General features: G+C 37.3%; 1 protein-coding gene across 3 annotated transcripts in view; it reads right to left on the bottom strand.

Annotated features, from left to right (window-relative positions):
• The window catches only part of LOC109234169, a 43,463-nt gene extending 20,721 nt beyond the window's left edge, over positions 1-22,742 (bottom strand). Inside the window, exons 1-13 of one of the 3 annotated variants that reach the window (XM_019400039.1) lie at positions 22,283-22,742; positions 10,816-10,867; positions 10,613-10,689; positions 10,363-10,496; positions 10,174-10,270; positions 10,009-10,066; positions 8,070-8,168; positions 4,978-5,086; positions 4,757-4,880; positions 4,476-4,668; positions 1,869-2,197; positions 825-925; positions 690-760 (exon numbers count right to left, since the gene is read on the bottom strand). In XM_019400039.1, coding sequence (XP_019255584.1) covers positions 690-760; positions 825-925; positions 1,869-2,197; positions 4,476-4,668; positions 4,757-4,880; positions 4,978-5,086; positions 8,070-8,168; positions 10,009-10,066; positions 10,174-10,270; positions 10,363-10,496; positions 10,613-10,689; positions 10,816-10,867; positions 22,283-22,335 — 1,497 coding nt within the window. In that variant the 5' untranslated portion in view covers positions 22,336-22,742. The remainder of the gene's footprint in view (positions 1-689; positions 761-824; positions 926-1,868; positions 2,198-4,475; positions 4,669-4,756; positions 4,881-4,977; positions 5,087-8,069; positions 8,169-10,008; positions 10,067-10,173; positions 10,271-10,362; positions 10,497-10,612; positions 10,690-10,815; positions 10,868-22,282) is intronic. The other 2 variants (XM_019400040.1, XM_019400041.1) reach the window with 2 other exon arrangements.

Below are 23,178 nucleotides of genomic sequence, written 5' to 3'. Positions count from 1 at the left end.
TGACAATTAATCGGTACCATTAAAAAGGATAGTGAAGTCAAAAGTTACTGGCATCAATAATTTATTCTGTATTACGGGAAACGAGCTATGATAGGACAAAGGGGACATTAAAAATATTTATTTATCTCAATAAAGTATACACCAAAGTTTGGTGCAAGATTCACAATAATTGAGTTCAAACTTCACAGATTTTAATGCTCCCACTATTAAAACTTGGGGACAGGTTTTCCTCAAGAACAAAAATAGGATATTCCATAAAGCTCATCAACGAGCAGGAATTGAAAAGGTTCAGAGTGGAATCATGTCAACGCAGTTCTAGTTAAACATTATCCTTAATCAATGTAGCTCGACCCAATCTACAGTTAAAAAACAATTTGAAAATGTTAGTTTCACATGTAATAAACTCCCTATTGTTCCAACAAAAAAAAGGGTAATCAGTTTTATCGATGATTTTGTTAGTCGAGTAATAGAACATTCATATATATGTAATAATCATTATCTAACACCATATGCTACCTAGATCTTAACCTACGCTATTGTTGGATAGGCTTTTCATATTTGCACCTTTCACATTTCAGAAGCTATAGCACATGACCTACTTGAATAGCAACTAGTTGAATAACAAATCTCAGCATAATTTCAAAAAAGGACCTTTTCCTTATAATGGTTACTTTACAGATTCGACATACCAGCAAGAGTTTCTTCTGTTGTTTTCTTTGTGGAAGAATTCCAAGAGCATCAAGCATTGATTCTTCCAGCTCTGCAGTCATAAAGATTCTTATAAGTGGGGGGGACAAAGCATCTGAAGGAAAAGAATAACATACCACTTATATAACCTTTAGTCTGCAATAGTGTAGCCAGCACACTTAAAGAACCCGAAACTTGAACATCATCACCAGTAGTAATATAAGAAAGTAAGGCCTCCCTACAGAACAGAAAATTAGCAGGAAAAGCAATAAGTTGAAGTGATTTGGCTGCTCACTTAATGGTTTACTTTATAATATCCTACTTTTAGGTGTAAGACACGATGAAAGCGCCAAAGAATACAAGCAAACACTGCGTACTGCTACACCATCTAAATAAGAGCAGAAGATAGAGGAAAACAAAGGCAGGAAAAGAATGAGAAAAGAAAGAGACTACATCTATTTTTCACTTGACTCATGCTGAGTGGTGCTAGTGAAAATCATTTTAAACAATAATATCTAGAATCCTATAATTGTTGAAAAAAAGAGTAGAGGAACAGAGAAGGAGAAACATACAGAACAAAATGATCAAGAAATCCTACAGACAAACATGACAATAAGGAGTAATCGAGATATGTAAACTGGTAACTTAATGATTACCTATAATCAAGATATGTAAACTACTACTTAATGATTACTCATCAAGAAAAAACTGGAAGCTTAATGATTTAGAAAACCCTAGAAAAAAGTGAAATGGAAAACTAAGACGATAAATGAGTTAAGGTCAACTGTCTCAGAAGTTCACAAAATTTGATAATCAGACAGGTTTCAACTCTTTATGTAAAAAAACTTTAAAAAGTTATTGTTTTACCCATGAGAAAGATGATAGGAGGTTCCAACATCTTGCCAAAAGTTCTTAAAGCTCAGGTGTCACTAAGAAATTTAGAGATTTTTCTTGAAGCAATTTTCTTAAGTTTATTCTTCAGTAAACATCACATCCCTGTAGTTAGCGATTACTGTTCGTCCAAGACAATAGTATTTGAACGCAATATGTTTTCATGATAGTTCCATCTAGAGCAGAGTGTTACAAGAAAACTTTGGTTCGCCTCATGCATCTAACAAATTGATAGCACCTCCTTAACAAAACAACAAATAATTAAGAATAAGAAGTGGAATGTGAAATACCATAACGCAGAATGTGAACTCCCATGATCTGGTTGCGGAATATCATCTTCTGGGTGACCATTTAAAGAGCTGGATATGTTTGGAATTAAAACCCGTAAAGTTTGACCATCAGAATCCGATCTGAAGCCACCATTTTCTGAATCTTGATTTTCATGTGACATACCATGGTTAACCATGAAACCATTCAGTTTAGCTTCAGACTTTGGGACGAATGTTTCTATATCACAAAGAAGAGCAACAGCAACAATATTTGCCAAATCTTTTATCTTAACAATGCGTAAGATGCAACAAAGTAAATATAAAGAAGTTGCGGTTCCAATTCCTGTATCCTACATAAAAAAAAAAATAAAAAAAAATAAAAAAAAAAACATGAAAGTTAACAATTGGACGTGCATAAGAAACAAAAGACAACATCTGCAGATAAAATGCCAGCAACCAGCATAAAGTGAAAACAACAAATGCCGAGGGGGAAAAAGTTCGCTCAACATACTATTTCCTTATCACTTCAACTTATGTCACTTAGCCCCTTGATCTTGTGCTCTTGCCTAAGTACAGCCACTTCAATTAGCTTCCTTTAAAAGAACTACAGAAGCTTTACATTTTAACCCCCAGTCCCGAACTTGTATAGCATCTTAGAGTCATATTTAATGCTCGGAGCAAAACCTGTACAATTAGTTAAGGATGAAAGGGAAACAAACCAAAGGACATAATTCTTTGTTGCTATCCTTTCCTCATCTTCTATTTTTCTACTTACCAGAACTGTAATAATAAAAGAAATATAAGACTTGATTTCCACCCTTAAGATACTACTTTTTTTTGTTTCATATCGATGGTGTCGGGGCCAACATGCGTGCATCTTAAATGTTCCACCAAATACCTACTACCTCCCACCAGTATACAACAACAACAACAAACCAGTATAATCCCACTAGTGGGATCTGGGAAGGGTAGTGTTTACGCAGACCTTACCCCTACCCTAGGGTAGAGAGGTTGTTTCCGATAGACCTCGGCATCCCTCCCTCCAAGAATTCCCCACCTTGCTCTTGGGGTGACTCGAACTCACAACCTCTCGGTTGGAAGTGGGGGGTGCTCACCAGTATAGGTATCCAATAATTATTTGCCAAAAAAGTGAAGCGAAGATCTATTTGATTTACTCAATTATTCAACATGCTTGATCATAGAAAATACACATATGTGAAAAGTAGAAACACCTTGATGGTTTGCTAATGGAAGCAAAAAAATGGCTAAGAAGAAAGTGTTATTGTTTGAAATATATGACCATCTCATCTAAAAGATCACACACTTAAACATGATATCAATGTAGGCAGAGGTCGTAGATTCAAATCTCACTGTCTCATATTATCAAAAAGAATTTTCACGTGTATTGGCCATGAAAAGAAGCAGGCTCACATGTGAGGTGGCATGGCATGTCGAAAACATAAGTAGATGGTCACACATTTAAACATGGTATCATAGCACATTTTTATCCATTCAATTAAGTCTTCAACATGCAAGCTGATTCTCTTTTATGGGCCAAGCACGTGGAAATTCTCTTTGATAACGGATGACGGTGAGACTCGAAACCAGGACCTCTACCTACTCTGATATTATATTGTAGTGTGTGACCATCTCATCTAAAAACTCTTCTTTTTTTTAATTCTGTAAACTCCAACCCTCCATATCACCCTACCCAAGAGCTCAGTAATGGGCCTTTCCCTAGTGGCCCTTTACCAGTTTTCTCGAATCACTATCTTACGATTGGAGGTGAGGGTCCTTACACTAGGCAAAAGTGTTAATGTAGAAGCCTAAGTGAGGTAAACTCTGGTTAAGGCAAGGACCTTAAGTAAACTTTCAAATATTGGGGCTAGGGGGGTTCATGGTTCGGTTTGGATCGGTTTTTCCCTTAAAAGAAACCAAACCAAGTAAGTAGGTTTTTCAGATATTAGAACCAAACCAAACCAATTAAGTTGGTTTTTTCTCGATTCGGTTTATGTCGGTTTTTCGGTTTTTTCGGTTATTTATCGGTTTTTTCTTAAATATAAGACATACACTATCAAACACATATTCCGGCGACCACATTTTCAACGTAACACTATCAAATCAATTGCCCTTTGAGAAATCTATTATTTACCAAAATATATTGATGATAATTGAATCGAATAGTAATGAATAATTTAAGGACTCAATTAAAAATATATTATTTTTAACACGAAATGGATTCTTACACTTAACAAAAGAAAACTACCAATCAAACTAGAATGTAAAGGTAAAGAACTATACTAAAAGTGCAAACTATTAACATTTGCCATTAATTTTTGAAACTTTATATAAAAATATACATATATATAGGTGTAATAATAAATTTGAAATAGCTACTCCTATAGTCAGTTTGGTTCGGGTTTTTTTCGGTTTTTTTTTATTAGAACCAAAACCAAACCAAATTTGATCGGTTTTTAAAATTCAAAACCAAAACCAAACCAAACCAAACCAAAAAGTATCGGGTTTTTTGGTCGGTTTGGTTCGGTTTTTCGGGTTTTTACGAACACCCCTAGTTGGGGCTTCTTTTTCACTAAACATGTCAAGAGAGAGAAAGGTTTAGATCATTACACTGTCTTTAACTACTTCCATCCGTAATGAAGGAAGTACTGATGGAAATATCAGCACCTTCAACATGAGGTCTGTTATAAGCCTCCCAATGTCTGGAATCCCTGCTGAAATAACATCACTAAAGTAATAGAGGTTGTCCTCAATCTCATCAACAGAGGAAATGATAGAACCACTAGTATCTGGACCCAGACACCTGCATAATAAATCACATGAGCTGTACATCAAATAGGTGATGCATAACCAGTTTCATGGGACAAAAATTAAAAATAAAAACTACATACTTTGAAGCATTAACAACCAACTTGTCCAAGCTGATGCATTGCTCCCCGAAAAATTTTACCAAATTTGAGAAATAATCGGCATGAGGAGCACTGGCAACAAACTTGTTAACCGCCTCATCGCCAACTGTCAACACGTTGAAGATTATTGAATATACTACCGAAAACACTTGGAATGAGGGAAAATATAGATAAACATGGAAGAAGTATAAAAAGGAGCTCACCATGATATACATTCAGGGTTAGCGCACGTACCGCAGTTCGAATCATGCTTTCTTCATGAAAGGCAAAGCGTATCGCCTCAACATAGAGTGGGAATGAGACTACTTCTTCCTATTCAAAGATGTAGACCAAAATAAGAAGGATGACAAATACAGAAGATATAACAGCAAAGTGGGATGGATATTTTTATAAAAAGAAGATACATGAAAATGGTTGAATTCCAAGTTCATAATCGGATTGGTAGAATATATATTAAGCAATTGAACTGAGTTAACAAGCACCGGGAAAAATGCAAGTCCAGATTTTTTGCCCCGGAAAAAGAGAACAGTGCACCTATTCTATTGTTCAAACTCCAGCTAGCAAGCAGTGGAAAATCAAAGATGCAAGAGAGACCTCCCCTCCTTCCCTCATTTTAGCTCCCCATCTATCATAGTTGACAATGTTCCCACGCCTAAAGCTTACAGTTTTTAACTAAGGATCTCTAGTTCTTTTTTTTTTCGGGAGATGGTAACAATAAGGATCTCTAGTTTTTTTTGTTAGGTAAATGATTTTATTCAACAAAAGAGACCCAATCCTCTCTACAAACAGGGATCTCATGAGTACTCCAAATAGAAACAAGAAACAGATGACTATTTTGTAATTTTACAAAATCTTGTTCCACCCCTTCAAATGCCCTCCTATTTCTCTCGTTCCAAATGAACCACATGATTGCTAATGGGGCAATACACCATGCCCTTAGACTTTATTTCCCCTCTTGTGAGCCCAGCTATGCAGCGCCTCCTTCACTGCGCCTGGCATCACTCATTGCGTCCCACACAAATTAAGAACGACCTTCCACAACCGATTAGCCACCTAACGATGTAATAAGAGATGATCTACGTTTTTGCCCGAGCTTTTGGGCATGAAACACCAACTAACATAGGTGATCCTCCTCTTCCTTAGATTTTTTGCTTCAGAATCACTCCCCATGCCGCAGTCACACAAAGAAGCACAGCTTTCTCGGTGCTCTAGGAATCCAAATAGAGCAATGAGGAAAAATATGTTCCCCCCTCCCTAATAACCTCTTATATAAGATTTAATAGAGAATATTCCGTCTCTACTCTCACACCACCTCTATACATCCGATGAATTTCTTGGCTTATACAACCCATACAATAACTCAACCAAGTTGTGAAATTCTTCCATCTCTCAATCCTGTAGGTTCCTCCTAAATCTCAAATCCCAATGAACTACCCCCCATGGGACCTACAAATTTGTTGCACTGTCATCCCTCTTTGGCACAATACACTATAAAAGTTGGGGAATGCTACCTTCAACTTGTTCTCCAAGAGATAATGTCCACTAAAAGCTTCTCACCCTTCGTAATACTCCTTCATAATCCACACCCAAATGGTACTGTGACATTTCCGATCCTCCATTCCCCTTCCGTAACACCATATTTTTCCACTACTAGAGGAGAGGACTTCCAGGGCTGGATCTACGACTGCGTCCCGTGGTTTGGTAGAATAGACACTTCCTAGGATAGTCTACACGCACAAACCCAATCTCGTTTTCTTAGGGCTATGGTGGCACCATGTTTAACTTGACTTTCCCCCCACCCCCTTCAACCTGCCCCAACTCCAATATATTCCAGCAATCCTACCCATTGTGAGAGGCATCTTCCACTTTGTAAAAGGGCTCCAAACCTCGCTTCGTCGTCCCTTGCTTCTTTCCTCCTTTTTTTCCTTTCCGGCTCTTTATACCAATGTGATTTAATTCCAGGTGCATATTTCAATTACGTCTTCCGTGATTCTTAGATCCAAAGGTAGCACCGGTCCATCAATGGCAGCATCCCTTCTTCTCACACCTGGTCTAGTATCTCTTAGGTCGATATACAGTAGCTCCATTAGCAGCAGAGGGAGAAGATCGGTAGTAGAAGGTAACGAACTAGACTCAGAGAGAGATCATAAGCAAAACTAGACAAGGCAAGGAGAACGCGAAACCCAAGTGTTACACTACACTAGGCGTCACTAGGGCCGCACGACTCAGGCAGACGCTCTACCCGCGCGCGTCTATTTCTCTTTAGGAGGTATAAGAGCGGAGTTTTAGGTAAAAACCTTTCGATTTCTGCTAATTCTCTTCTTGTTGTACCATGTACATGACGATAGCAGTGGAGTGATCTCAGCGGCAGCTGTTGTTAAGGAAACAATCAAGGATCGAGCGACCCAACTTGATGGCAAGGTCGACCATTTGGACAGACAACCCTCCTCCGAAATGCATTTTCCTCCACCCTGCATCGCCATATCCACTTCCCTAAAAAATCTTTATAAAACACCTTGAGATCTTTCACTCTGAGTCCTCCCATTCCTTTGGAGATGTGACAGCTCTCCTATTCACAAGGCGTCGCTTTGTAGGGTGTATAAGAATAGTACTGAATAGGGTGTATTAGTAATGCTGAGATTAGTTATGCTTGAATTAGTTATGCGGAGATTATTTCGTATCGACTGTCTGGTTTAGTGTTTCAAAAATAACATGCACTGCATAATTTTTTGGAAAAATTATTTGTTTACAAAAATACCCTCCACATCCTTTGAAAAGAATTTGGAAAAGGTTTTGAAAGGACATTTATGTCTTTATACATGATTATCCATGTATTAAGAATCATGGTATTGTTAATGCCACGGTTTGCTATGTATAAGAACAGTACTGTTTAGGATGTATAACTAATACATGTATTAGTCATACATAAGTTGAAAAACACTACCAAATTAATAATATCAAAGCTAATACATATATTATTTTTCCTAATACATCCTACCAAACGACCCATAAGTGATACTTCCTTGCTCCTTCCGCTTTGTCCCATAAAAAGTTTCGCTGAAGTCTTACCCGCCTTTCAGTCACTTTACCAGGAGCCTGAGAGAGTGACATGAAATGTGGGTATGCTAGAGAGAGTGCTTTTGATCAATATTTCCTTCCCTACTTTCGACAAGTACCTTTTCTACCAACCCACTAACCGCTTCTCTACTCTCTTAATCACCGAATACCACACTGAAAGATATTTGCTCAAAGCACCCAATGGTAGCCCAAGATAGTTAGTAGGTAAAATACCCACCTTACAATTCAACACATGCGTGAACACTTCAATATTATCCACTTCTCCCACCAGCGTGATCTCACATTTTCTGAGGTTGATCTTAAGCCCTAACACAACCTGGAATCAAATCAAAATTTGTCTCAAGTAAACTGCCGGGACACCTCTGCAATACAAAAACCACAGTATCATCTACAAACAATATATATATGTAACTGTCACATTACGATGGCCATTGAACGAAGCATCAAAACCCTTAGATAAACCTCCAATGACCGTTTTATCCATCATTTTGCACGATGCTTCCATCACCAAAATGAAAGCGTAGGGGATGGTGGATCCCCTTGTCTCAAACCCCTCGAACTCCCAAAAAAAACTACATCCCATTCACCAAAACAGGAATCTCGCAGCAGAAACGCAAAAATTGATCAATCTCCCCCATTTATCCCCAAATCCATCTTTAACATAATGAAATCCAGGAAATCCCAGTTCACATGATCATAAGCTTTTTCAAGGTCTAGCTTACATAAGAAATGACCTCTAACACGGTCTTTAATAACTCTGTTCTTCTAAGGATCAACATGAGAAAGCAAACCAGCATATTGCAGCACAGAATTCTCTTGGGGTCAACAAATAGGGCTGTGAACAGTCAACCAGAGGTAAAAACTTTTGTAGTTGCTATACCAACCCCTAACTGTCGCCCAGGCATGGGCATGTACCATGGGAAGAGGCTTAATCTACCATAATCATCTCTGAATAAGTCGCTTCTTCAACCCATAAAAAGATCTATGCCGATATTCTCCTCATCCACATTCAGGTGTGGTTCCTGTTGAAGCAAACCCGAATTTTGAAGGTGATTCTAAGTTTGCAACGGGTGGTGATGGATTGTCAATAACAGCTGAAAGAAAAAAAGAAATTGGTTTCCTGGATTTAGGATATAAAAATGGGTTTGAAGTTTCAGTCAAGCAGAGGAGAGAAAGGAAAAGTGGAAAACTATCAGGGGTTAAGTTCTCATTAGGTACTTCAAGAAAAACTATATTTACTCATTCAAGAATATATCAGAATGATCATCCATCCTACTCGATCCTCCACCTTTTATGATTAGGAAATGTCAACTACTTTATACTTAACTAAACACTGCAAAAATGATCTAGAAAAATGATTTTCCTACATAAAAGATTTTCCACAGAAAGCTTTTCAATAGAGAACATTTTAACCATATTAAACACAACTAAAATTGATAGGTTTTCCACCTTAACAGGTAGCAAGACATTTCACATTACAACTAAACTGATTTTTACGCGCTACACAGATTCAACAATTCAAGTAACTTTTCCTAACCAATTTTATATGCATATCTGAAGATATATCTATCTAGGACCGGAAAAATAACGTTTAACTCAAACTGATTCCTTAGCATGTATTTATATTTTTCTTAATGAAAGTAATACTGACTTATTAGTACCCATCTCCATGGATGGAAGGAGCATTTAGCATATTCAAACTCTTTAAAACATTTTAAATTTAAGGTTACCAGCCCATGCTTGTAAAATAATATGGACATTCATTTTCCCTGATCTTGTAATTAACTAGTATATCAAGAAGCATATGTACCTTATCATGTTAATGAATTTGTCGCTTGTAAATTGCAAGGGATGTCCAAATGATAAAAAAGAACCAAAGATTCATAGATTTTTCACACTCGAGGTACCACTGGTGTTTTTGTTCAACTTTCCACATTTCACAAACAGGTTTTGTAGGCACAGACCTTTCCCTAAGGGGGGGGGGGGGGGGGGGGTAACCTAATGACTGTTTCCAAGAAAATTCCTCCAAAAATGAAATTTCTTAAAATCTTTAGGTCAACAGATCTTATATTGGTATACTATTAGAATTCAACAAACAGAATAGTAACCTTAAAACTTATTAGAAAACCGTTAATAACTTTACTAATCCAACTTACATTAAGAGTCTTGACAAGAAGGGAAATGGTGTTTTTGTTCAGCTTTCCACTTATTGCTCTTTGTATACACATGCATCCAAAAAATAGAGTCAACAAGAAACATTAAGTAAAATATATTTCAAAGTAATGAAATGCCTGTATAGCTGCTGAGTTTTAGGAACACACCTTAGAAAGGATATGTAATAAGACAAAAGCTCTTCATTACGAAAGTCAAAAGAATATGTTATAAGGTGGTTGATGTGCTCATTACTAAACATGTAATCTGCAAATTTTGGGGAAAAGGTGTCAGAATAACAAAATCAGTAAAGGCAGGAATATTGTATTCAATACAACACATTTCAACAGTTTACTTACAAATGGAGTGCTCATTTTTTAAGTTCTGGATCACAATACTCATTGTCTGCAACAACTGAAGCGAAACAATAACAGTTCGACTAATTCTTAATATACGTACAAGCTCCCCCATCACCTGCTTCTCCATGAAAAACCTGCAGAAGTACCGACATACTTGTAAGGACAAATATTACGTCACTTAACTTGATTGGTCTACTTCTGGCTAAAAAATGGTATTCACCAAAAGGGAAGGTCCTTAGTGAAGACATACTCAAAATAGGCCACATCATGTTGATCACCATATGTTATCAACTCTGCAATTGATCTTAGTGCCTCAATCACAAAATCCTTCAGGTCACAAGAAAAGATTCAAATATATGAAGAATAATCATACCTGATAGCAGGAAAGCATAAAATACAGATAGTCACAGAAAGCAGAGATAAAGGGTGAGATCAGAAAGGTATAGTAATTACCTTGTTCACCTCATTAACAACTTGAACCTTCATCAACTGATCCGTCAAAAATCTGCAACACGCAAGAACACAACTTAAAACTCACAATGATCAGGAATTGTACAGAAGGATGGCCAATCATCTGAGCATCATGTACTACAATTCTACAGATTACTTGTCCACTACCACTTAAGCAGCACCGATTGTCCATATGAATTATCAAAAACGTTTTACCTAAACTTCATTATATTAGAGGAAGGATTTTATAGATGCAGTTATCTGCTGTGACAACAAAGTAGCATTAAGTTGTCACTGTGTTATCAACAAGTCTCTGACAAAGTGTCGCCCCCCCCCCCCCCCCAAACCCCAGTCTTTTCTTTGTTTAAGAAACTGCCTTTGGCCATATTTACAATTCAAAAAGCAAAAACATTGTATCCTTGATTCTTCTTACAAAGATTCTAAAACTTCTAAAATTGAGTCAAGAGTCATCTGTAAATTCATCTTTACACCAAAAGTGATGCAGAAGAATACAACCCATCTTAATCAAACATTCGCATCTACTCTCTCTCATAGGATGAACAACTTCACTATAGCAAGAACATAGCGATCGAAGAGCTATGGCTCAGCTGCTTCGCATATTACACTGTATTGCCTGAAGAGGGCATTTCTTGCATATGTGAGTGATAAAGCATAGGAGGCGTGCCTGAAGGGCAGCGACAGCAATTCGGTTACATATGCACTAGATTGAGATTCGCGAGGTGGCAGAAACTTGTATAGTTTTCAAAGTGGTTTTGATTGATCAAAAGAAAACTACTTCAGCTGGTATGTCCTTAGGCACGGCCAGATTTTGTTGTTTCGATAAAGTAATAAATTTTATTGATTTTGAGCAAAACTGTGCTCATATACAACAAGTATACCAAATAGTAGTAAACTTACGGAAAGAGATTATTTTCTACGAACGACACGCAATCTTCTATACATAAAGGAATCCTATGGGTGCATCAAAAAGAAATCAGGGATAAAGCACTAAACATTAACTGAATAAAGTTCATCTCAACACCCTCAAAAGCTCTCCTATTTCGTTCACTCAAAAACTTCCATGCCTTGCGTCTTCTCCTACTACCATGGCCAATAGCTCCTTTATCGTCCGGCATCACACAAAATATACCAAACCATGCAAGAATTTCGCAACATAATCTCGATGCTACCGCATAATGAATAAGGAGATGGTCAACATGTTCACCCAAACCCTTGCACATGAAGCACCAGCTGACATCAGTTACCTTCCTCTTCCTTAGATTCTAAGGGGTCAAGATCATCCCTCTAACTGCTAACCAAGTGAAAACACACATCTTCTCGGTACTTTCAGAATCCAAATCCACTTATACGAAAAGTTCGCCTCCTCCCTATTCAGAAGCTTTTCATAATCGAACTTGACAGAGAACACTCTATTATCACTCAGCCCCACCTCCCTACATCGTGACCATCGTGTGTAATGCTTTGGTTTGTGGAGTAAGCCGATTAAGCTTTAAAAGTGGTGTCAAAGGCCCACTTAATGTGCGGTTAAGCCCTGAAGCTCAGAGAAGCTCAAAGTAGGTGCTTCTTCACTTAGGCTACGTCAGCGTAGGCAACGCACTAAGGATGGGCTTCATTGCGCATAAGTTCTATCTTGAATACAGCCGTAATTGGCAAAAAGATGTATTAATTGTTAAGAAATTTTGATTGAAAACTGTTACTTTTTTCTTGCATTAGATAAATATTTTTATTTTTTCTTTATTGCGCCTTTTTAACTAAAGCTCATACTTTAATTGTGAACTGGAGCACTTTTTGACGCTTTTCGCCTTTGACAACTCTGCTACCACCTCTCAATCCTGAAAGTTCCACTTGAATTTCAAATCGCAAAACACTTCACCATCTTGCAATCTTTGGACTCGCTGGACTGTCGCTTCCTTCTGGCATGAGATTCTAGATATGTTGGAAAAGTAATACTCAAAGTGTATTCCCAACACCACTTGTACCTCCAAAACTAACCATTTTCCCATCCCCAATCTGGACGACACATTTGCGCTAAATTCTTCCTATCTTTTTATATATTTCTCCACAGACCACATCCATAAGGCAAATTGATATTTTTGTCCTCCAACCCCCTTCCAAAATCCCATATATACATAGAAGTCACACGGGGAAAGGATGGACAATTAGCAAAAGCATTGAATTCTATTTGGCTCTTTTTAGGGGAACATAATCTATCTTCAAAACATCTTAAGTTTCTTTCCTCCCAAATAATCCATCAGATGCAATAAGGACGCATGGTTCTCTAAAACTCAATCAAACCGAACCTCATCAAATCTTTTTAGGTTTTTAAAAATAAAAACGGTAGGTTTCAAAGTAAATCTATAACCATACCGAATAATTACAGGAGGTTTTTAATTTTATAAAAGAAACGAGAATATACGGAATCGAATTAATTAAATATATGATAAATTTTATATATACACTTAACAAAACATTAAAATTATTGATTTCGAATGTGGGGTGGATACAGATAAAAACAACTAAAATTACCATTCAAACCTAGTCTACTACTGTTAAAAATACATTGACATCGACTCCGGCAGTTTCGCCAACAAGCCACTGAGGTATATTTTCTCTTTATTTTTTAAAAATTTCTCCCCCCCCCCCCCCAAATATCTTTGTGGTATTTTGGTCAAATATCAAGTCTATTCTTTTTTTCAAAAAATTGTACTGATACTAAACATTAATTTTGCAGATTTTGTGCCTTTTGAACTACACATTTACTCGTTAGCAACTCAGTAATCATTCTAAGTAAAACAATATTTTCTTGGTAAAAAGCATGTTGGGAGTGCACAACCCGTGCTATTGTAAATTGTTCCATGTGAATCCAAATTAGAAAAATACCTTTCTTGGTAAAGAGCGTGTTGGGAGTGCGCAGCCTATGTAATTACAAATTCTGCCATGTAAATTCAAATCTTGCTTAAGATTGCATTTACATAAGTTCTAGCGGTAAAATTGTACTCAAAGAACATATAACTCCCTTTGTGATTATAGTGAGTATTTTAATTTTAATTTTTCTTTTGCAAGTCGGCAAAAAGCAATCAAGATATAGACACATTAATGAAGCTATATTTCGGACAACATATTGAATAGTTAGTGGTGTTGGTTTGGGGAATGAAACTTGTACATAAGTTTTGCAAAAGATCTAGACAAGCAAGAAAAGTTTACACTTCCTGGAATTAAATAAGTGATTTTTTTTATAAGTGATATTAATAGTTATTTAGAGTGGACGGAGGGTAATTAGGTATTTTATTAAACACATCATACATAGCGTAACAATAATATCTTGAACTTTACGTTATGTGTTATATTAAAACTTGCTATTGATCTTAAAAACTAACAAAGCATTGAAATTATTTCGACAACTTTAGTAATGAAGCTTTTATGCTGGTGCAAGAAGACAAATGAGCTTTCGTTTTTTGGAGTCCAATGTAAATTATCCAGCAACTAACAAATGCATGAGTTTTCAGCATGAAATACTGAAGAACATTGAATAGCTATGATGGACTGTCTTCAAAGTATTGAAATTTATTGTTGAGAGTCAACGCTGGCACCACAAGTATGACCTAGTAAATGAGTGAACCAATTTAACAAAAGCAGTAGCACTGGTAAAGGCCAAAAGCAAACAAAATCCCAAGGATTGCTAGGTTTTAGACGCGAACCACAACTCAAGATGTGCTATAGTGAAAAATTTTGCAAAGGAATAAAACATAAAAAAGATATACACATGTAAATGTATGTAAAAGAACTATAAATGCAACCAATAATTGAACACAAAGAAATAGAAATAAAACTACACGTAAAATATATTAAGTGAAAAAATTTTAAGTTAAAAACATCTTAATCTTTTTTACTAGGAAGCAAAGATATTGTTTTAAGCTTCTAAATAGGTTAAATGACTAGCTTTTATATTAAGTTTCTAGATTCTATTCCTAGAAAATAACATATTGATCTAATATCTTAACAGTTAAGTATGTCAATTTACTAGCAAATTTGTTGCTTAGTTTTGTGCCACTCAAGAGAGAGTTTATAGGCAACGAGAGACACGGCTCAGTGAGTTGGTCCTGCACAAAAGCTATGCAAGGCGAAGCGCCAACGTGAAGTGCGCTTAGCTTCAAGTCACATCACATTCTTTCTTTAAAACTTCTCTCACAAATTTACCCGTTGGTCAAGGTGTTGGCTTATATTTCCTTCTCAAATGCCTTTCTTGTTCAAATTTCTACTCGTTCTCTTCCAATGCATTAATTATTTGATTAAATGATTAACCCCTTGATCACCAAGCAATCACGATTCCCTAGCCTTTATGGTATCTGGAAACATATGAGCGCATAATGGAGTTCGTTTCAACTCAAAACTTCTATGGCAATCGAAAATGGTATGACAGCGAGATTTTGGATAGACCAACGCAGGGCCAATCACCTCTAAAGGATCAATATCCAACTCTTTTCAATGTGGTGCAAGACTATGAAGCCTCAGTTTCAGATTACATATCAGAACAAGGTTGGAATATCATATTTAGATGGAATATAAATGATTGCAAATGGCCAACCAATCCTCACTTCTATGCAACTTCATAACTCACCACTCTTGATGCCAAAAACATGTGCTCTAACTTGGAAATGGGATGCCAAAGGGAAACTCTTTGTAAAGTCATGCTACTACCATAAACCAAAACCTCTTCCCTTGGACTATTAGTCCCCGAAATGTATTTCGAAAAATAATGCACCTTTGAAGATGGAACACTTTGAAGGGGGAACGCTTTACCTGGTTGGGGTGAGGAAAGCATGTCTCACGTACGCAACCTACATAAAATGCGAATTTACATGTGCAGCAGGTTTCCACTTTGCAAAAACTATAATGAAGATGCTAGCCCCCTTCTTCTCTATTGTTCCTTCACATCATAGATATGGAGCTTCATTTCAACATTTTAGGAGTTATATGAGCAATGCCAAGGACAACAATGGACCTAATGCAAAGCTAGCACTTGAGAGGATTTGGGAACGGCAAACTTAAAATTTGCACCCAAGGGTGTGGCCTATTGGTCAATTAAGTGGGTTGAGAACCTGATGTCTCAAGTTCAAATCTCAGCAGAGACAAAAACGCTAGGCAATTTTTTCTCATTTGTCCAACCCTTGGTGGATAGACTTACCTGGTAATTGTTGCGGGTGGGAGGTAGTAGGTATTCACTGGAATTAGTCGAGGTGCGCAAGTTGGCACGAACACTACGGTTATCAAAAAAAAAAACTCTGGAACTCTTTTTCCTCAGCAATATGGTGGACTATCGAGAAGGAGAGGAATGCAAGAATTTTTTAGAGCAAAATAGAATCCATTATTACTATTAAGTACATATGTCCATCTTTAATTTTTTTTTTCGTCGCAATATTGCGATTGCAAATGATATAGATGCCATGATTGACCTTCTAGGCTCGGGACAATTTGCAATGGAGAGGCTTTCCTTGTGTAGGATGTGCTTTTTTACAATATTGAGCAGGAAACAATTGAGCATCTTTTCCAACATTGCAGATTTTCAAGACAATGTTGGAACTTTTCCTTAAGGGTGTATCTCTAGTTATACCACAGAAGATCAATAGCTTTCTGGCAGTCTGGCAATCTCAACGAGTTAAAAGGAATTTGAAACAGATACAGAGAACTATTCCCAGTTGTGTATTGTGGACTGTTTGGCTGAAAAGAATCAAGGCATGCTTGGAGAGGAGGAGGCTACAGATTGCTAGAGTCAAAAACAAATGCATCAACAATTTATATTTTTGGTGTTACATAGTACTCTAGATAGGATGGACTAGTATTTGGACTTTCTGTATTTGGACTTTCTGTATCTTCTAGGGTAAGGGTAAGGCTGCGTACATCTTACCCTCCCCAGAACCCACTTGTGAGAAATTACTGGGCTTCTTGTTGTTGTTGTTGTTGTATCTTTTAGGGGGGAACATGTAGTATGACCGGTGAAAGTACCGCAGGCTTGTTTTGTGCATGTTTCCATACCATCTTGGTACTAGTTTAATGAAAGATTTTACCTATCAAAAAAATGATACCTTTTAGGCTCATTACATAATTCGTGAAGTAGCCATCTTGTACATTTTTCAGCATCTTCTTGCTGCTAATCTTCAATATACCACTTTTAACAATCAAAAATGGTATTTAATAAAATGAAAAATAACAGATTACATAATTATTATATCATGAGTCCATTGTGGTTTGTTTGTACTTAACCCAACAATTGCACAATTTCGTTTAAGTAAAATTGGTTCAGAAGCATCAGTTTCACGTTCAGGTCCCTCTCTTTCTCTCGACAGTTAACAGAAATAAAGGTTAAACTAATATGTTTTTGGAGTTCCCCATCTATCCCAACTTCTGTAGATGATTGAGCAGAATCAGTAGATAGGAACTCTTTTTTATGAAGACAGTAAACAGGATCTCTTTTAGTTGTCACTTGTCACCTTTTGGTATACTCTTCATATAGCAATGCCCTCTTTTTGTCAATAAAAATATCTTTTCTATTCTTTCTTTTCCTTTTCTTTTCCTTTTTTTTAATTGAAAAGAGAGAAGACAAACAAGTCTTTTGTCAATAAATTTTCTAACTGATCATCAGGAAATGCAAAAGTTGATATTACTCAAACCTTTTCTTAATTGCAGGTTCTTCCTTGCCCTTTCTTATGCTCCCTATAGTTAATTGAAACCGGAGTATCTTTATCCTCCAAGCCCTCTTCTTTTCTTTCCGTTGATCTATATATAACAATGTTAGAATCTCCTTTTATCTCAGCTTCAGATACTCACATCCTTCAAACTAGGTTTTGGAGATTTTGGGAGGAAAGGAAGTGCAAATTATTTGTGCCGTACAACTTGGTTAGACGTAACATCATGCACCTGACCTAAAATGATGCAATGTTAGTAGATGATCGATTTATCCCACAATCTCATTCGTGGTTTCCCCAGCTTTACCTCTTTTTTTTCTTTTTGAGATGAGCAAAATGATATAGCAGTAAGGCACCAACTCGATGTTTATCCCGTAAATTTTTTGCTGAAAACGAATCAATCCCACTCTCATATTACCAAGAAACTCAGCAAAATAAAGATCTGGACAAGACGGTCATGAGTCCAAAAAGTCAATCAATACCAACTAAGCCTCACTTCCGAATTAGAAATCAACTATATAAATCCTCCCACCCCCCCCCCCCCCCCAAAATTCGATCTGTTCAGGCCCATTCATGCCAATGCTAAATAATTTGTAAAATCTAAACAAATCCTAAAGTTTTAAATATTACGATATCATTTACCCTTGTTCGGATAAGGAATGGTTTAATAAATAAACATAGTCGATTTAAAAGATCTAAAAATTAGAAAAATAATTAAATGACTATTTTGCCTAATGTCTAATTTTAAGGGGTAAAAAGGCGAACAATATTTCACCAAGGGACTTCGTACTTTTAATATAGCAATAGATTCATCCTTTATATATGTTGGGCCTTAGAAGTCAAAGCTCAACATTCACACCCAAATAACATTGTTGGTCTCTCCATCGTCTTATAGCACTTGGTTTTCACTTTGTTAGATATCTTCATATCACATAAAATACCTAAAGCATCCTGCATTACGATCATCCTAAATATAAACGTTCATCTATCATGTCACTCCCCAAATAAATAAGTCTTGAATTGTCTGCATTTAGGCACCACAATTCCATATAATATTCCTTTTCACCCATTCTTCCAGGGAGGGTTATAAACTTACAAATAATTTTTTTTTAATAAGGTAAATTGTATTAATCAAACGGGAGAGGAACTCCCGTATACAAGAAGTATACCAAAAAGTAGAGAATTTACATCAGAACATGATTCTCTACAAAAGACGCCCAATCTTCTATACAAATAGGGGCTATACGAGTGCGCACCAAAAAGCGATCAAAGATAAATGACTATTCTTAAGATGTGAAAAAGGAGACTCAATCCCCTCAAAAGCTCTCCTATTTCTCTCCCCCAAACTATCCACATGAGAGCTAACGGGGCGAACTTCCACGCCTTTTGCTTTCTTCTTCTACGGAAAAAAGCACACTTTCGTGGGCGCCTTAGGAATCCAGATCGAGGAGTACGGAAAAGAAACCTCCTCTCTCACCAACATACTCTGGTAAAAGGACTTTATGGTGAACAGACCATCGCCACGCAAACCCCATCTCCAAGAATCACAAGATGGTTGAGGTCTGTCTTGCCCATATAGCAGTGTCAATAAATCTTGGAGCTCTGCAATCTCCCAATCTTGCATGTTCCTTCTAAATGAGAGGTCCTATGATTCCAAAAGTTGATTCTCCTTCCATCTCCCACCCTGTGAGAGATGTTGCCACCGAAGGATTCCCAATTCTTCATGATGCTCCTCCACATGCCACACCCGAAAGGTGTTGTGATTGCCTTGGTCCTCCAACCCCCTCCGGTGGAATCGTACTTTTCTACTATGACCTCCCTCCATAGAGCATGCTCTTCTACCCCGAATCTCCACAGCCATTTCCCTAGCAAAGCTCTGTTGAATACCCTAAGATCTTTTACTCCAAGTCCAACCCACTTCTTTGGGGAAGTGACTGTCTACCAATTCACTAGATGATACTTTCTAGTTCCATCCGCTGCATCCCAAAGAAAATTCCTTTGAAGCCGCTCCAATTTTTCTGTGATGCTCACAGGAGCTTGCAACAGGGACAAGTAATAGGTGGGCATACTCGATAAAGTGATTTTAATGAGCACTTCCTTTCCGCCTTTTTACAAGTACCGTTTCTGCCAGCCTGCTAATCTTTTTTCAACACTTTCAATCACTGGATTCCAAACCGTAGTATCCTTATGCGAAGCGCCCAATGGGAGACCCAGGTAAGTAGTGGGAAGGGAGCCCACCTTACATCTGAGAACATAAGACAAAGAATCAATGTTAGCAACCTCACCCACAGGGAAAATCTCACACTTGCCGAGGTTGATTTTGAGACCTGATACTATCTGAAACCACTGCAGGACCTGCTTTAGATAGGTCAACTGATCCATATCGGCATCACAGAAAACCAGGGTGTCATCCGCAAAAAGCAAATGAGACTCTCTTCGGGCACTGGGCACCCCGATCGGAGCTGAGAATCCTCTCAAGAAGCCTCCGCCCGCCGCACGATCCATCATTTTACTCAAAGCATCCATCACTAGAATGAATAGCACGGGGGATAGGGGGTCTCCTTGCCTGAGACCCCTGGAGCTGCCAAAGAAACCACACGGGCTACCATTAACTAGGACAGAGAATCTGACTGAGGAAATGCAGAACTTGATCCATCCCCTCCATCTTGCCCCAAACCCCATCCGCATCATAATGAAATCCAGGAACTCTTAATTGACATGGTCGAAAGCCTTCTCAAGGTCCAACTTGCATAGTAAGCCGGGATCTCTATTTTTCCTTTTAGAGTCTACAAGTTCATTTGCCACCAAAGCGGCATCCAGGATCTACCTACCTTCCACAAACGCATTCTGGGAGGACGAAACAGACACGTCAAGAACCTTCTTGAGTCTATTGGAAAGCACTTTAGAAATAATCTTGTAAATGCTCCCCACGAGACTAATAGGCCTGTAGTCGCTGATACAAGATGCACCTTCTTTCTTAGGCACAATAGTAATAAAAGAACCATTGATACTTCTCTCGAAAACACCATTCACATGGAAGTATTCAATGGCTTCCATCAACTCCCCCTTGATGGTGTCCCAACAGAGCTGGAAGAAGGCCAAGGAGAAACCATCAAGGCCGGGGCCTTATCAACCACAACTCGACACAGCCTCGTGCACCTCCTCCTCCTCGAAAGCCCTTTCTAGCCACTCACTGTCTCCCTCCCCTATGTGGTTGAACTCTATTCCCCCCAAAGTCGGCCTCCAACTAACTTCCTCTTTGTATAAGTTCTCATAAAACCCCATTATCGCCCCTTTTACCTCCTCCTCTCCCTCAACCCTCACCCCAAAACTTGGATCATTTCTCGATTTGTGCGTGTCATTCTTGCGCAGGGGCCATGCTAATCTTCTCTGTATCGTTTCAATTTTATCGGATGTCCCCGAAGGGACTTACAAATAATGTCTCCCTTATAGTTATCTTAAGACCCTTGCGCTCTGGAGATCTTAACCAAACTTCCAATTTTTGGTTAACTCCCGTGTTTGTTTAAATAAATTCAAAACAAAGTACTCTCTCTGTCCTTGTGGTATATGATTTGGCACGGATTTATGAAAGAAAAAAAGACTTTTGAATCTTGTAGTCTAAAACAAGTTATATACATTTGTGTGGCTATAAATTATCTCATTATTACTACTCAAAAATTTAGTAGTAGCATCTCAGATTTAAACTCTTTCTCTATCAAGAATTGGGAGATTTCTCCTGAGTAGAGTTCTATGAATTTACCAAGAGGAAAGAAGTCGAACTCTATAACCAAATGATATATTCCCTCTCTTCCGAGCAACAACAATAACAACAACAATCCACTGAAATCCTACAAGTGGGGTCTGGGGAAGGCAGTGTGTACACAAACTTTACCCCTACCCCGGAGGAGTAGAGAGGTCATTTTCGATAGACCATCGGCTCAAGAAGATGAAAAGAGACAATAGATCAATAACAACAACTCCCTTTCTTCCGAGCAAAATTGTTAAATGTGAAAAATATTTCAAGAACTAAATCATAAATACTAGGAGGTAGAACACAATCACAAAATACACAGAAGCTCAACCAACCCGAGAGATAATAAGAAAACATCAAATTGACCAAATATTGTGGCCAATTCACTTATCCTCTTCTTAATTAAAGAAAAGCATCTAAATTTGATTCAATTTTTCAGTCAAAATGGGCCAAATGTAGAGGACAAAAGCAAAGCACCTCGATTATATTACTCATCTGTAATAAAATGAATAAAATCCAATAAAGCCTTGGCTAGCACTACCATGTCAAGGTGAAGCTAGTACAACTAGAAGATCTCCAAGTTCAACTCACATTTAAGTATTTATGCTTCCAACATCTTAGTGCTCTTCTTACTTGTGACTACATAAAGGCAGTTTCCACTCACTAGTTGTGAGTAAATATTTTTTATTTTTTATTTTTTGTAATAGTGGCGTCCGGCGCAACTTGGGAGCATCTGGAATATTCCCCCATAAATATTTAAATATATTCTCCTTGAAGAAAAGAAAGTAAATTGACTATAGCTCCACACTCTAAAACCAGTTTGACTTTTACACATAACCATAATCCATTAGTAATTACCTTTAAATACACTTTTAAAATCAATGCTTTTGAATTCTATACATTAATCCAAGCATCATGATTCTACGCCCTTCCAAAGATCAAAATATATCCACTAATATACATAACTCAATCAACTACACTCAATTTCAGTTTATAAGGAAAAAAAGCGAGTTACCTGAATTCATCCAAGGAGAACCGATCTCTGGATCTCCAAAAGGAGAACCACATGGCGTTTGCTAGCAATTTCAATAGCAACAAATCGTTGTCGCGATTTCACCACAGCTCATTCTCCGTGACTTCAATTCAGAAGTCACCGCGTCTTTTGATCATTGATTTTGTTGTTGAATTCAAATTCTTCCTCACTGTAACACAGAGGTATGTATAGGTATAGAGATCGCAAGAGAGGATTTAGGGTTTGACAGAAGGAGAGTTTGAGGAAATCCAGATACACGCAGAAGTGCGTGTTTGTGTGTGCGTGCGAGATCGGAGAAGATTGATTGCCCTCTCCGGTGAACGGGAATGAAGGAGAATATGCCGATTAGAGATAATTCCCAAAGTGGAGCTTTCAGCTTTCTGGCTTCTTTCGCTGTTGCCTGAATCCCGATGTGTATTTTCTTAATTAGTTTACTTCCCAATTAATTATTTAGTGTATTCAGTGTTAGGGTCGGGCAAGCAGAAAAAAATCTGTTAGGACACATTTATCCTTACTAGAGAAAAGATTCAAATTTACACTCTAAACTAAAAGTTGTTTAGATAGCCACGTAAAAATTAGATACGGGTGTAATTAGATGTAATCATATTTATTTGAACTAGTTTTAAGATACGTGTGTTGCGCGTGTATTATATTTCAATGAATATAAAATTTAAAAGTTTATATAAATAATCTATTAAAACTTGTGTTAGAGTTATAAAATTAAAATTAACCAAAGTGTAAATTTTTAAACATTGTTGATCCTAATTAGCTAACTTTCAAAGAAAGAAGGAAATCTTAGGACAAAAATACAACTATTCTATTTCTATGATCAATAAGAAATATCATATAAATTATTTCTAACATATTAGATAAGACGA

This window comes from Nicotiana attenuata, chromosome 11 (assembly GCF_001879085.1).
Source record: "Nicotiana attenuata strain UT chromosome 11, NIATTr2, whole genome shotgun sequence".
NCBI lineage: Eukaryota > Viridiplantae > Streptophyta > Magnoliopsida > Solanales > Solanaceae > Nicotiana > Nicotiana attenuata.
This window is presented reverse-complemented; position numbering and strand designations above follow the sequence as displayed.